Source organism: Carcharhinus amblyrhynchos, chromosome 4 (genome assembly GCF_965287045.1).
Source record: "Carcharhinus amblyrhynchos chromosome 4, sCarAmb.v2.hapA, whole genome shotgun sequence".
Classification (NCBI taxonomy): Eukaryota; Metazoa; Chordata; class Chondrichthyes; order Carcharhiniformes; family Carcharhinidae; genus Carcharhinus; species Carcharhinus amblyrhynchos.
The window spans coordinates 78,762,764-78,776,844 of NC_137327.1; the positions used below are offsets into that span (position 1 = coordinate 78,762,764).

At 42.9% G+C, this 14,081-nt stretch overlaps 1 protein-coding gene across 4 annotated transcripts in view; it reads left to right on the forward strand.

Annotated features, from left to right (window-relative positions):
• Positions 1-14,081, forward strand: part of lnx2b (ligand of numb-protein X 2b) — a 69,357-nt gene that overhangs the window by 17,661 nt on the left and 37,615 nt on the right. For all 4 annotated transcript variants that reach the window (XM_080187398.1, XM_080187396.1, XM_080187397.1 and 1 more), the window contains one exon: positions 11,443-11,908. In XM_080187398.1, coding sequence (XP_080043524.1) covers positions 11,520-11,908 — 389 coding nt within the window. In that variant the 5' untranslated portion in view covers positions 11,443-11,519. The remainder of the gene's footprint in view (positions 1-11,442; positions 11,909-14,081) is intronic.

The window sequence follows — 14,081 nt, forward strand, 5'->3', positions numbered from 1 at the left end:
CTCTTCTCTGGATGCTTCGATTTCCTCTGAGTCGAAAGATGTGCAGGTTACTTGGATTGACTGTGTTAAATTGCCCTTTAGTCAGGGGGATTAGCAGGGTAAATAGGTGGGGTAGCGGCGATAGGGCCTGGGTGGAATTGTTCTCAGTGCAGGCTTAATGGGCCAAGTGGTCTCCTTCTGCACTGTAGGGATTCTATGGTTAAAAATGCTCAGTGTTTTGTATCTCCATTTGCCTTAATGGTTCAACATTCAATAGGCTGTTTCACTGTCTGTTAATCCAGATAGATGAAAAATAAAAGGCTTCGTTTATATAGTATCTTTCACAACCTTAGAATATCCCAAAGATAATGAAGTATGTTTGAAGTGTAGTTACTGTTTCAGTATTGAAAGTACGGCAGCCAATTTGCACGTAGCATTTTTCCCACAAGTAGCAATTAAACAAATGACCAAAAAATCTGTTTGTGTTGTTAGCCAGAATATTAGAGAGAACACACCTGCTCTTCTTTGAATTGTATTCTTTTCCATTTATTTGAAGGAACAGGTTTAATGTCTTCATCAAATGATGGCACCCGCACCACTCGTGTTTGCTGAATACTACGCTGAACATTGTGTTCAGCTGAGCATTGTGTGCTCAAGTTCTTGGAGTGGGGCAAACTTCTAACTCAGGAAAGAGTGGTACTAATTAATCTCAGGCGACATTGTAAATTATCATATGAAATATGCTATTCTAATAACCAAAGTAGCATCTGAACAAAGATACAAACAAAGAACGTTCACTTTATCATAGAATCCCTACACTGCAGAAGGAAGCCATTTGGCCCATCAAGTCCGACCACACAATCCCATCCAAGCCCTATCCTCATAACCCCGTGCATTTACCCTAGTTAATCCCCCTGAAACTAAGGGGCAATTTAGCATGGCCAATCCACCTAACCCACACATTTTTGGACTGTGGGAGGAAACTGGAGCACCCGGAGGAAACCCATGCAGACACAGGAAGAATGCACAAACTCCACACACACAGTGGCCCAAGCTGGGAATCGAACCCAGGTTCCTGGCGCTGTGAGGCAGTAGTGCTAACCCACTGTGCCACCGTGCCATCCTTTAGGACAATGAAATAAAACAAAGTGTTTCGCAGATCAGGCAACATCTGTTGGGAAAATAGAAATCCGTTGACATTCCACATCATAATTTAAAAATTTGCAGGTGACACAAAGTTTGAAAATGCTGTAAGCTGTGAGATGGATAGCAGTGGGTGACAAGAACATGTCTGCCCATTCCATACAAGCTACAAGTGGCAGGTGAAATTTAAGACAGAATGTGATGTGAGGCATCTTGATTGGAAGAATGAGGAGAGGTAATGTAAAATACAGGATATTCATTCTAAAAGAGTTGCTGCAGAGGAGGACTTGGGGTTATATGTGTACAATCCATTGAAGATGGCAGGGCAGGTTCAGAAAGTTGTGAATGAGACACTCAGGATCCAGGCCTTTATAGATAGAAGCATTGAGGAGGAAAACAATGAAGCTGGGAACCTTTATAAGCACTGTTTCTGCTGTAGCTGGATTATTTTGTTCAATTCTGAGCACCACATTTGAGGAAGGGTATGAAAGCCTTGGTGAAGATGTAAAATTAGGATGAGGGACTTCAGTTACATGGTTAGATGGGAGAAGACGGGGCTGTTCCCTTTAGAGAAGTGAAGGCTGAGAGGACCAATTACGTAGAGTGATTGTTACCATGGACGAATGAGGTCCACTTGAAGAAATGGCCATTTTAAAAAAAATCTCAAAATGAAGACACAAAATTCACCCGCAGTCTGCCTATGATAAGCTGAAAGAATTCAATCCATACTGAAACAGTAGACTTCCAGTGCAACCAACATGCAAGCTGATGTGAGAATGGATTTATCTGTGTAACTTTGTGATAACACAAAGTGCCACTTCTCTAATGTTACTTTTTTATGGGTTGGACTTGTCTCAAAGCTTTTTTCACCTCTATCAGTTCAGTGTTTGAGCGAAGATGATTCTGCCCCATTTATACAGTATTGTGTAATTTCTCACTTCTGATTTTCCTTTCCTCCTGAGTACCTTGCCCAGTCGTCAGGTCTGAACCTGGTCATTGGTTACTAACAAACTACTTGACAGCTGAGCTCACTCCTATCATTGCGTCACATTTGAACTCATGCATTCCAGAGGGATTACTAGATCAGGAGAAGAATGATTGACTGGTTTCTCAAAAGTCTGACTGTTGAGGGCAGTTTTAGAACTCCTGCAGACAGGGTGGCACAGCAGTTAGCATTGCTGCCTAGCAACTCCGGGGACCCGGGTTCAATTCCATCTTCGGGTGACTGTCTATGTGGAGTTTGCATATTCTCCCCATGTCTGCTTGGGTTTCCTCTGAGTGCTCTGGTTTCCTTCCACAGTTCAAAGATGTACAGGTTAGGTGGTTTGGCCATGTTAAATTGCCTCTTAGTGCCCCAAAGTCTGTAGGTTCGATGGATTAGCCATGGGGTGGGGGGGGTGTGTGTGGGTGCGGTTACAGGAATAGGACAGGGGAAAGGGTCTGGATGAGTTAATTTGGTGCCGATCCGATGGACCCAAAAGGCCTCTTCTGCACTGTAGGATTCTGTGATAATCCTGGTTGATCCCTGAGCAGAGGCTTGAGGTGAAACTTTGGCCTTCCCTTACTGTACGGGAGATCCATACTTGGAAAAATCTCTTGCCAGCCCAGCCAGTGAGCCCATGCTGTGATGTACAAGCCAAAAAGACTGTTTTATTGAGTGCTACAAAAGTAGCATTCCATAATTACCCGTGGCTTGCTTTCTTATTGTACGTTTGGCTGTACCTTGGTTCCAGAACAGAATATGCTACTACAGTGCAACACAATTGAGGAAGATGTGAGACAAATAATTGCAAAATTTGATCCACTTGTAATTTGGATATTTTTCTCTCTCAATTCATTCATGGGATGTGGGCAGCATTTAATTCCCATTCTATTTGCCGTCGAACTGCGTGTATTTCAAGAGTCAACTACATCGTTATGAAAGCAGCCAGAAGAGTGCTCGCCTCTACCAAACAAGTGCCTCAGTTTGGTTCCTGGATGAGCAGGTCTGATCGAAGACTTTTCAGATGGTAGATTTATAAACGTAACACGAAATGGTGAGAGGCACATTTGTCAAAGGTGACAAATTGGGAAACACCAAAGGAACAGACCATGGCACGCAGTACGGGTCGCCAGCAAAATAGTAAAGGGTACGAAACACTTGTGAGGTTAATCAGGAATGGGAATGTTCCAAATCTTTGTTTATATAGGTTGTACGAGGCTGTGATCACTAAGAAAGATCAGCAGCTTCATTGCTTTGAGACCATGGAAAAGAAGAAGCACTAAGTTAACCTACTTAGTGATCAAAGTCACTAATTTGGAAGGCTTCTTGGGAGAATGGGCAGAATTGTTCAGTCAATCCCCTGTTTTCTTTTTCCCGTTTAATGTAAAAAAAACTAGGCAGTGATCAAGCTGAACCAAAATGAGCTCCACACTTTCACTGAATATCAAATAAATCATTCAGTTCAAATTGAATTGAAAAACAATAGTCTCATCGGCACAGTGGTTAGCACTACTGTCTGACAGCGCCAACAACCTGCGTTGGATTCCATCCTCTGGTCACTGTCTGTGTGGAGTTTGCATGTTCTCCTCATGTCTGCATGGATTTCCTCCCACAGTCCAAAGATGTGCAGATGAGATTGGCCATGCTAAAATTGCCATTTAGTGTCAGGAGGATTAGCAGGGTAAATATGTGGGGTTACGTGAGTGGGGCATGGGTGGGATTGTTGTCAGTGCAGGCTTGATGGGCTGAATGGCCTCCATCTGCACTGTTAAGATTCTATGATTCACCACAGTGAGTTTCACATGTTCCAACCACGAAGAAAATAATAAAATGGGTCAATTAAACAATATTAATTCCCCCCCCAGGAGACAGGTGCAAGATTTTCTATATTTATTGAAACCCTTTGTGATCATTTATTATCTTTTAGCAGTTAATATGACCATAAGAACATAAGAAATAGGAGCAAGAGTAGGCCATCTAGCCCTTCGAGCCTGCCCCGCCATTCAATAAGATCATGGCTGATCTGTCGTGGCTCAGTTCCACATTCCCGCCCTCTCCCCATAACCCTTAATCCCCTCTCTTATCAGAAACCCATCAACCCGCGTCTTAAAAATATTTAGCGAGGCAGCCTCCACCACTTCAACGGGCAGAGAATTCCAGAGATTCACCACCCTTTGAGTGAAGAAGTTCCTCCTCAACTCTGTTCTAAACCGCCCCCCATTATCTTGAGGCTGTGCCCCCTAGTCCTACTATCCTTTCTGAGCGGGAAGAGTCTCTCCACCTCTATCCTATCCATCCCATTCATCATCTTGTACGTCTCAATGAGATCTCCCCTCATTCTTCTAAACTCTAACGAGTACAAGCCTAGTTTATTCAGCCTCTCCTCATAGCTCAACCCCCTCAACTCCGGCATCAGCCTAGTAAACCTCCTCTGCACTCCCTCCAAGGCCAAAATATCCTTGCGTAAGTACGGCGCCCAAAACTGCACACAGTACTCCAGCTGCGGCCTCACCAATGCCCTATACAGCCGCAGCAAGACCTCCCTACTTTTATATTCAATCCCCCTCGCTATGAAGGCCAGCATCCCATTCGCCTTCCTGACCACCTGCTGCACCTGCAAGCTGGGTTTTTGCAACTCATGCACAAGGACCCCGAGGTCCCTCTGTACCGTCGCCTGCTGCAGCTTTTCGCCCCGTAAGTAATAATCCTTCCTACCAAAGTGGACCACCTCGCACTTGCCAACATTAAATTCCATTTGCCAGTTCCTGGCCCATTCGCTCAGCCTATCTAGATCCTTCTGCAGACTCTCCACACCCTCCGCACAATTCACCGTTCCACCAATCTTGGTGTCATCAGCAAATTTCGACACCATACACTCGGTTCCCTCCTCCAGATCATCTATATAAATGGTAAATAGCTGAGGCCCCAGCACCGACCCCTGGGGCACTCCACTAGTCACCATCCGCCAATCCGAATAGCACCCATTGACCCCCACTCTCTGCCTCCTATTTGACAACCAATCCTCTATCCACGCTAACACCCTACCCCCAACTCCATGTCCCCTGACCTTCTGCAATAACCTCTTGTGAGGTACCTTGTCAAACGCCTTCTGAAAATCAAGAAAGACCACATCCACCGCCCTAGACACATCCTCATAGAACTCCAGTAAATTTGTCAGACACGACTTCCCTTTAACGAAACCGTGCTGCGTCTGCTCAATCAAGCAATTCCCCTCAAGATGCCTCGCTATTTCAAGGTGATAGATCTTGCCACTACCTTACTTGCCCACACAGGGTTCTTAACAAACACTCCTACATTTGGTAGTGGACATGCACATGGTGCATCTTTAACATGGCAATTCTCAGGTTATAAGATCCTGACATTCATTTGTGTCTGACATTATTTATTTTTGACTGATGCGTTTACACTGGCCTTAACATGCATGGTATCTACTTAAAAGCTTATCTTCGACTACAAACAGGATGTTACTAAGGGATGGTGAGTCCCTTATAAGAATACCTATCTCACTCTAACAAAAAAACCTCAAGGGAGATTGTTGCAGTGTTTTCAGTAGTATATAGGATCATAAGAACATAAGAAATAGGAGCAGGAGTAGGCCTTCGAGCCTGCACTTGCCAACATTAAATTCCATTTGCCATTTCCTGGCCCATTCGCCCAGCCTATCTAGATCCTTCTGCAGACTCTCCACACCCTCCGCGCAATTTGCCGTTCCACCAATCTTGGTGTCATCAGCAAATTTCGACACCATACACTTGGTTCCCTCCTCCAGATCATCTATATAAATGTTATTGCCAAACACTAGAATTTAAAGTTTGTTTATTAGTATCACAAGTAGGCTTACATTAACTCTGCAATGAAGTTACTGTGAAAATTAGCCAGTTGCCACATTCCGGTGCGTGTTTGGGTACACTGAGGGAGAACTTGGCATGCTCCTAACCAGCATGTCTTTAAGACTGAGAGGAAACCAGAGCACCTGGAGGAATCCCATGCACACATGCATGACTCTGCACAGACAGAGACAAAAACCGGGAATCAAACTCAGATACCTGACACTGAGGCAGCTGTCCTAACCACATATTAAATATACTATACTAAAAAACCCTAGTTCAGTAGATTTTTTTCAGAAACTTTAGCATAGTTGAACATATTTAGAGGCCAATCTTCATACCTGATGTCCTGATACTTTGCTTGGATAGCTTCTATATTTGCAGTGCACCTCTTTGCATTACTTTGCATTACTTGGTGATTTCATTACATGCCTATCAAATGAATCTCTTCAAATCTCAAAAGATGTTGTTCGTATGGTACTCAAACTAATGCAACTTGTTTATATTTGAGTTGAATGACTTGACTCCCTTGCTTCATGCATGTAATTATATCAAACAAGTGTTGCACCCATTATATCAAAACTAAAATGGGGCATGATTTTTTTGAGTGGCTTTTGAAATGCTTATGTCACAGGGATGAGGGATTTAAATTATATGGAAAGAGTAGAAAGGCTGTGACTGTGTTCTCGAAGCAAAGGTTAAATGGGATTTAATAGATGTTTACAATGATGAAAGGTTTTGATACAGTAAATAAGAAAAAGTTGTTTACACTAACAAAGGGTGGAGGGTGCAGATTTAAGGAAGAGAGGTTTTAAAAAAAAAAGGGTGGTAATTTCCAGCCCTTCCTGCTGTTGGGATGTTCAAGTCCTGCCAAAGGCAACCCTGAGGCAGGTTTCATGGTGGCGCAGCTACAAGCAATGCAAATGGCCATTGACTTTGGCAGGACCAGGAGGTCCAGCCAATGGCAAGTTACTTCTGCTGCTGAAACACGGACCATGGGGGGGCAAAAATCTAAGCAATGGAGTTGTGATCTGGGATGCGTTGTCTGAAAGGTGGTGGAGGCAGATACAGTAGAGGAAAAGGAAACCTTTTCAGGCCTCTGGCGGAAGAGCAAGGATGTGGAACTAATTGGAGCACACTCTCAAAAGAGAATTTGGCTGTGCTGTAAGATTCTATGATTCTATTTTCTATTCATGAATACACTGCCAAATCTGTCTCTTTGTTGCATTAAGACTTATGCCTCCAACAATGATCAACTTGCACCGTAAGTGTGCCAAGCCAGGGGAGGCATGAAAAAATTAACTTGAACAAGATCTGACAACAGTTCAGTGAAGTGAAAAGCATTCTTTGGAGTTGCTGGGTCTCTGCTTTTCTTACGTTCTCGTATTGATGTAAAATGCTCCTTTACTTAAAAATAGTGAGTACCATTCTTTCTTTGATTCATATTATGTGAACGTTGCTGGCAAGTCCAGAATTTATCATTCTTCCTAATTGTTCTTGAGAAGGTAGTAGTGAGCCACAGCCTTAAACTGCTGTGTCCATGTGGGGAACTCGTTCCCACAGTGCTGTTAGATAGGGAGATGAAGATTTTAACCCAGTGATGATGAATCAACAGTGAGTCATGTATAACTGGGAGGTGGTGATGGTGATCTCTGTCCACCTTTTGTAGCTGCAAAGTTTGTGTGGTTGCTCTGTTGTTGGAGTTGGTCATTGCTTGGCATTTGGTGTGAATGTTCCCATTTATGAGCCCAAGCCTGAATGTTTTCCATGTCTTGCTACATATTGGCATGGACTTCTTCATTAACTGAGAATCTGTGAGTAAAACTGGGCACTGCGCAGTCATTAGCAAACTTCCCCACTTCTGATCATATGATGATGGCAGGAAGATCATTGCCAAAGAAGTTAAAGATTACTGAACCTTGGACACTGCTCTGTAAAACATCTGGACTAAACTGTAGGCCTCCAACATTCATAGCCATCGTTCTTTGCATTAGTGAGAATTTACAGCCAGTGAGAGTTTTGTCTTTGATTATCATTGACTTCAAACTTTACTAGGGCTCCTTGATGCCTCACTCAGTCAAGTATTGCCTTGATGTCACGGAGAGTCTATTTCTCTCGCTTGTGGGACTTAACCCTTTGTTCCATGTTTGGAACAAGGCTGTATTGAGATCTGGAACCGAATACAAACTGAACATCAGTAAATGGATTGTTGGTGCCACATGATAACATCACTGATAATCCCCAACACTTCGCATATGAGTGGGAATAGGTAGTGTGGCTGTAACTGATTGGATTGGATTTGTTCTTTTTGTGGACAGAATATATCTGGACATTTCTGCAGATATATGGCAGTGTTATAGACATACTCTTTTTTTTACTTATTTGTGGGACATAGAGGTCACTGGCTGGCCAGATTTATTGCCCATCCCTGGTTGCCCAAGGACAGTTGAGATTCAGCCATATTGCTGTGGCTCTGGAGTCACACGTAGGCCAGACCAAGTGAGGACGGCAGGTTTCCTTCCCTAAAGGAGATTAGTGAGCCAGATGGGTTTTTCCCGACAATGGTTTCACAGTCATCGGTAGATTCTTAATTCCTGATTTATTTTATTGAACTCAAATTCCACCACCTGCCATGGTAGGATTCAAACCTATATCCCAGAACATTAGACTATTCATCCAGTAACTCAGCTAACAATAATACCACTAGGCCATTGCCTCCTCAATACAGTTTGGCAAGGAGTGCAGATAGTTCTGGAGGAACTGTCCTCAGCACTGCTGCTGGATGCTCTCAGGGTCCTAACCTTTTCTGTATCCAGTGCACTTGGCCGTTTCTTGATATCAAGTTGATTGAATTTAATTGGCCAGGAATCTCAGGAGGTGGATGACGTAAATCATTCACTTGGCATTTCTGGCTGACACTGCGTGCAAACATTATAGCCTTGCCTTTTGCACTGATTTGCTTGTCTCCACCAGTATATTCATAGAACCAACTCTTCCCATTATTTGTCTAATGATCCACCAACATTCATGATCGGATGTGACAGCACTGACTTAGAACTTAGAACGTTACAGCTCTCAATGTTGCACTGACCTGTGAAACCAATCTAAACCCATCTAACCATTTCAATATCATCCATATGTTTATCCAATGACCACTTAAATGCCGTTAATGTTGGTGAGTCCACTATTGTTGCAGGCAGGGCATTCCACACCCTTACTACTCTGAGTAAAGAACCTACCTCTGACATCTGTCCTATATCTATCACCCCTCAATGGAAAGCTATGTCCCCTCGTGCTAGCCATCACCATCCGAGGAAAAAGGCTCTCATTGTCCAGGCTATCTAATCCTCTGATCATCTTATATGCCTCTATTAAGTCACCTCTTAACCTTCTTCTCTCTCATGAAAACAACCTCGAGTCCCTCAGCCTTTTCTCATAAGACCTTCCCACCATACCAGGTAACATCCTGGTAAATCTCCTCTGCACCCTTTCCAATGCATTGATCTGTTGGTGTTAGATTTGCCTCTCTCTGTCAATGGAATGCTGCGTCCCTACATATATGTAGTCCTGTACTATAGTTTCATTAGATTACACCTCCATTGTGGGTACGCTGGCTGTAACTCGTGAACTCCTTATTGAACCGAAGTTGATCCCTAGCCTGATTGGTGGAGTGAGGGATCTATTGGGTTACCTGGTGCATTTGTATTGTTCCTGAGTGCTATGTTCCTTCTGAGTGTGTCCAGTATGGAGCTGTATTGATCATCAGCTGGGAGTTGAGTATCTGGGGGAAAATCAGCAGGTTCCTTGCCCATGTTTAGCTGGTTTCCATGAAACTTCTTGGGGTCCAGAGTCAGTGTTGAGGATTCTGGGGCCATCCCTGCTGGCAGTATACCATTGTCAGTACCTTTGGTCTGATCTGCTGGTGAGCTAGGGCATATCCAGAGATTGAAGAGGTAGGGATATTGGCTATAAGTTAAGATTCAGTGAGAATGACTGTTGGGCGACTGCTTGACAAGTCTGTGGAACAGCTCTCCAGTCCACACATGTTAGTGTGTAAGACTGCAGGATGGATTGGGTTGACTTGGAATCAGATGGCTGTGTTTCATCCAATTCTATTCTCCTTGAGGGTTTCTGTGGTGGTTTGGTATAACTGAGTGTCTTGCTCCCTATTGAGAGAGGGCTTTTGAGTAAGTCTCATTGCTGTGAGTTTGGAGTCACATGAATGCCAGACCAGGTAAGGATATTAGTGAACCATGTGTTGTTTATTTGAGGGGGGTCTTGTGGCACAGTGAAGAGTGTCCCTACCTCTGAGCCAGAGCCCTGAGTTCAAATCCTACTTCAGGACTTGATGGCCAAGGAAGATGCATTCATAGCATGACCAGACAGGCTGATTATCAGCCTGTAAATCATTCCAATATGCCTCACTGCCAGCATAGAGTGGAAGAATTCCCTGTTTAGCCAGGCTGTAGAAGACAATGGCAAACCTGATAGTACTTTGCCAAGCATAATCATGGACGTTCCAATGAATGCCCTCTCAGATCATCGTGATTCTCCAATCCCGCTGCAATGAGTAAAATATTGGCTAAGTGCCAAATTCTCCACTCACTGGCAGCAGGACGTGTGGGACTGGAGAATTACGGCTATAGAATACCTACTGCGCAGAAGGTGGACATTCGGTCCATCAAGCCTGCACTGACTCTCTGAAAGAATCTCCTACCCAGGCTCCCCACCCCTTTCCTATCCACGTAAACCCCATGCATTTACCGTGGCCAAACCACCTTCCCTACACCTCTTTGGCCTATGGGAGGAAACTAGAGCATCTGGAGGAAACTCACACACGCAGATATGGGAAGAAGTGTAAACCCCGGGCACCCATGCCTGGAATCGAACCCGGATCCCAGGCCACCAGCTTTTAATTCCAGATTTAATTAATTGTTTTTCTGGGATTTGAACTCGCTTCTCCAAATATTTAGTCCAGGTTTCTGGATTAATAGTAAACAGTAATTGAATGACTAATTATTGTGTTGTGACCATTTTTCTTGAAAACAACAAATATAGGAAGAGTTTGTATGTCATGCGACTGCTATTTTGAACGTAATATAGAGTAAAGATTGGATTAATGGGTGTTCTGACACGTTATACAGATATCTTTAAAAAAGTCATTTTAATAGGAGAACATAAATTGACAAGCAACTTGTCAGATGTGTTTTAAAAATACCATCAATTCTTGGTTGACTGAACTTGACCATCACCTGAAGTATTAAAACATTGTTAATGGTCCTCGTTGGTAAATATTTATAATAAATTATGAAAGGTCACAACCTGAAACGCTAGCGCTGTTTCTCTCCACAGATACTGCCCGACCAGTTGAGTACTTTGTGTTGATTTCAGATTTCCCAGCGCCTGCAGTATTTTAGTTTTTGTTGTAAGAGTAAATATTTATGTTTGATTAATCCCTATTCTTCTTAAAAAATTACTTTTCCACTACAGTAAAGAAATAGCCACTGGTGTGAGTACTGGCTCAACGTGTCCGGAAGGAGCCTGCAACTTGTGAAGAAGTGGACATCATGAGTGACCATGATCTTGACGACGCAAGCTCAGCTGTGAACGGATTGTGTTGGGAGTGTGGCCAGACACACATGGTGCTGGAGAACCACTTATATGATTATCAGGATGAAGTGGACGATGAGCTAGTTTGTCACATTTGCCTCCAGCCCTTGCTGCAGCCTCTGGATACCCCATGCGGCCATACGTTTTGCTTCAAGTGCCTGGAGAATTTCCTACAAGAGCAAGATTTCTGCCCCATGGATCGGAAAAGACTTCACTTCCAGCACTGTCGGAAATCCAGCCTTCTGGTGCGAAATCTCCTTGATAAGCTGATAGTTTTTTGCCCTTTCCGACTGGACTGTGGGAAGGTGATGCAGCGCTGTGAGTTGGACCCTCATCTCCAGAATAGGTAAGTGTGCATGTGGTCCAGTCTCAACAGGGAGAAGCATTGTTTAAGTTTATTTATTAGTGTCACAACAGGTTTATGTTAACACTGCAATGAAGTTGCTGTGAAAACCCCTAGTTGCCACACTCCTGCACCTGTTTAGGTACACTGAAAGAGAATTTAGCATGCCTAACCAACATGTATTTGGACTGTGGGAGGAAACTGGAACACCCAGAGGAAACCCATGCAGGCATGGGAAGAATATGCAGACTCCGCACAGAGAGTGACCCAAGCCAGGAATTGGACCCGGGTCCCTAGCTGTGAGGCAGCAGTGCTAACCATTGTGACACCCTGTTACCTTTTAAAAGCGTACCATTATAAGTACTTTGACATTTCCTAGTTACTAAAGCAAGAATTAGCACTGTAATTCAGAATTTTCTATGCCCCTGAAAATTTTGTAATATATGAAATCTAACTGAGAAATGGCAAGCTCGTATTTCTAGACCACCATGGAATATCCCAAAGTATTTAGCTGTTACTCGTTCAGTAAGTGTTCTTGGAGACTGCCCTGTGAAGTGGTTCCAAGCATTTTATATTTCTCACTCTGCATTGTCTCACTGATAGACTGCGATATGCTTTCCATATTCTGCTAATTAAACTAAATTTGGTTGTGCCAACATCAGAAACAGGCTCATAAATATTGGTTTTCCAAATTTTAACTCCTGATGGGTTAGCCATAGAGACACATCTCTGCAACTGAATTTAAATATCTTACAAACTAGAAACCAGGACTAGCAGTCGGTGTTTAAACTTGAGCTTAGAACGTAAGAACAGGCCCATTTTCTGCCTTTCCATTATGATAGCTAATCTGTACATTAACTCCATTTATCTAGCTTTTCTCCAAAGCCCTTCCTGCCTTACCTAACAAAAATTAACAATTTTAGTCTGAATTTACAGCCTTTTGGGGGAAAGAGTTCCAGATTTCTTCTACAGTTGCCTGAAAAAGAACCTCCTGATTTCACTCTGAATTAGCCTTGCTTCAATTTTAAGATTTAGCCCATTTGTTCTGGATTCTCCCATCTGTGGAAATAGTTTCTCTGCATCCACCCTATTGAATCCTTTTAATCATTTTACATTCCTCCATTAGATCATGCCTCCAACTTCTAAACTCAAGGAACTACAAACCTTGTTTCTGTTTTCAACTTGATCCATACGCACTTCAAATCTGCACTCTTATCTCTGCAAGGTCAACATACCTGAGGTCTGGCCAATGCTTCGAACAACTGAAGCTTCTATTCCTCTTCAATTTTATAGGGATGAAGGCTAATATTTCATTAGTTGTGTTGGTTGCAATTTTTTGTGCAATTCAGTCCAGTTGCAGATTCACAGAGCCATGCTTTCTGTTGGCCCAATAAGGCAATGATTTTTCTCAATTCAGATGCAGAGAAGTGTTCAAACCTCACTTTCCCTGGCTGGAACTACAGGAACTGATATGAATGTCTGCCATTTGTAATCAGGACTGTAGCTGGTGGCAGGTTTGTGCACCTGTGGTTGGTTTATTGTAAAAGTTGTTTGAGTGATTCATTCGTAGAGCAGCACGCAAGCTTTCTGCAACACACTAAACCCCGTGGACAAACCAGGACATATTTGCTGTCTTAAATCTAGTGCTTTGGTCTTCCAATTCCTATTGCATTTCAAAGAAATTACAAGTCAACTTAACAAAGCTTTGTATTTTAAAACTTCTCAAACTCCAGCTGGAGTGAATCTCGCTCAGCATAAAGGGAACTAAGAGAGTTTCATATTTTATTGACTAGTTAATATTGTAATACCTTACAATAAAACTCTTGTACTTCGTTCACTGGAAGAATTTTGGCAGTGAAAATATTATTTTCCTTTGGCTAATCTCAATACAGTTGAACTATGGTTTCTATTTTTGGTAGCTGTTGTCCAATTGCAAACCTACTCACATTTCCCATACGGAAGGAGACCATTTAAATGTTGCTGTAAAAGGATATTACTTTGTTGAAGCTTTTGTCTTTCACTAATAGTACAATTTGTATCATTAGGGGAAACAAATTTATATTTTATGAAAAGAGAGTACTGATTGGTTGGCAAGTGAACCCTGATAGAGGCATTGCCATGGAAAATGCCCCAGTTGATGGTGACTGATTTTTGTCTATCTGCCAAACAACCAATC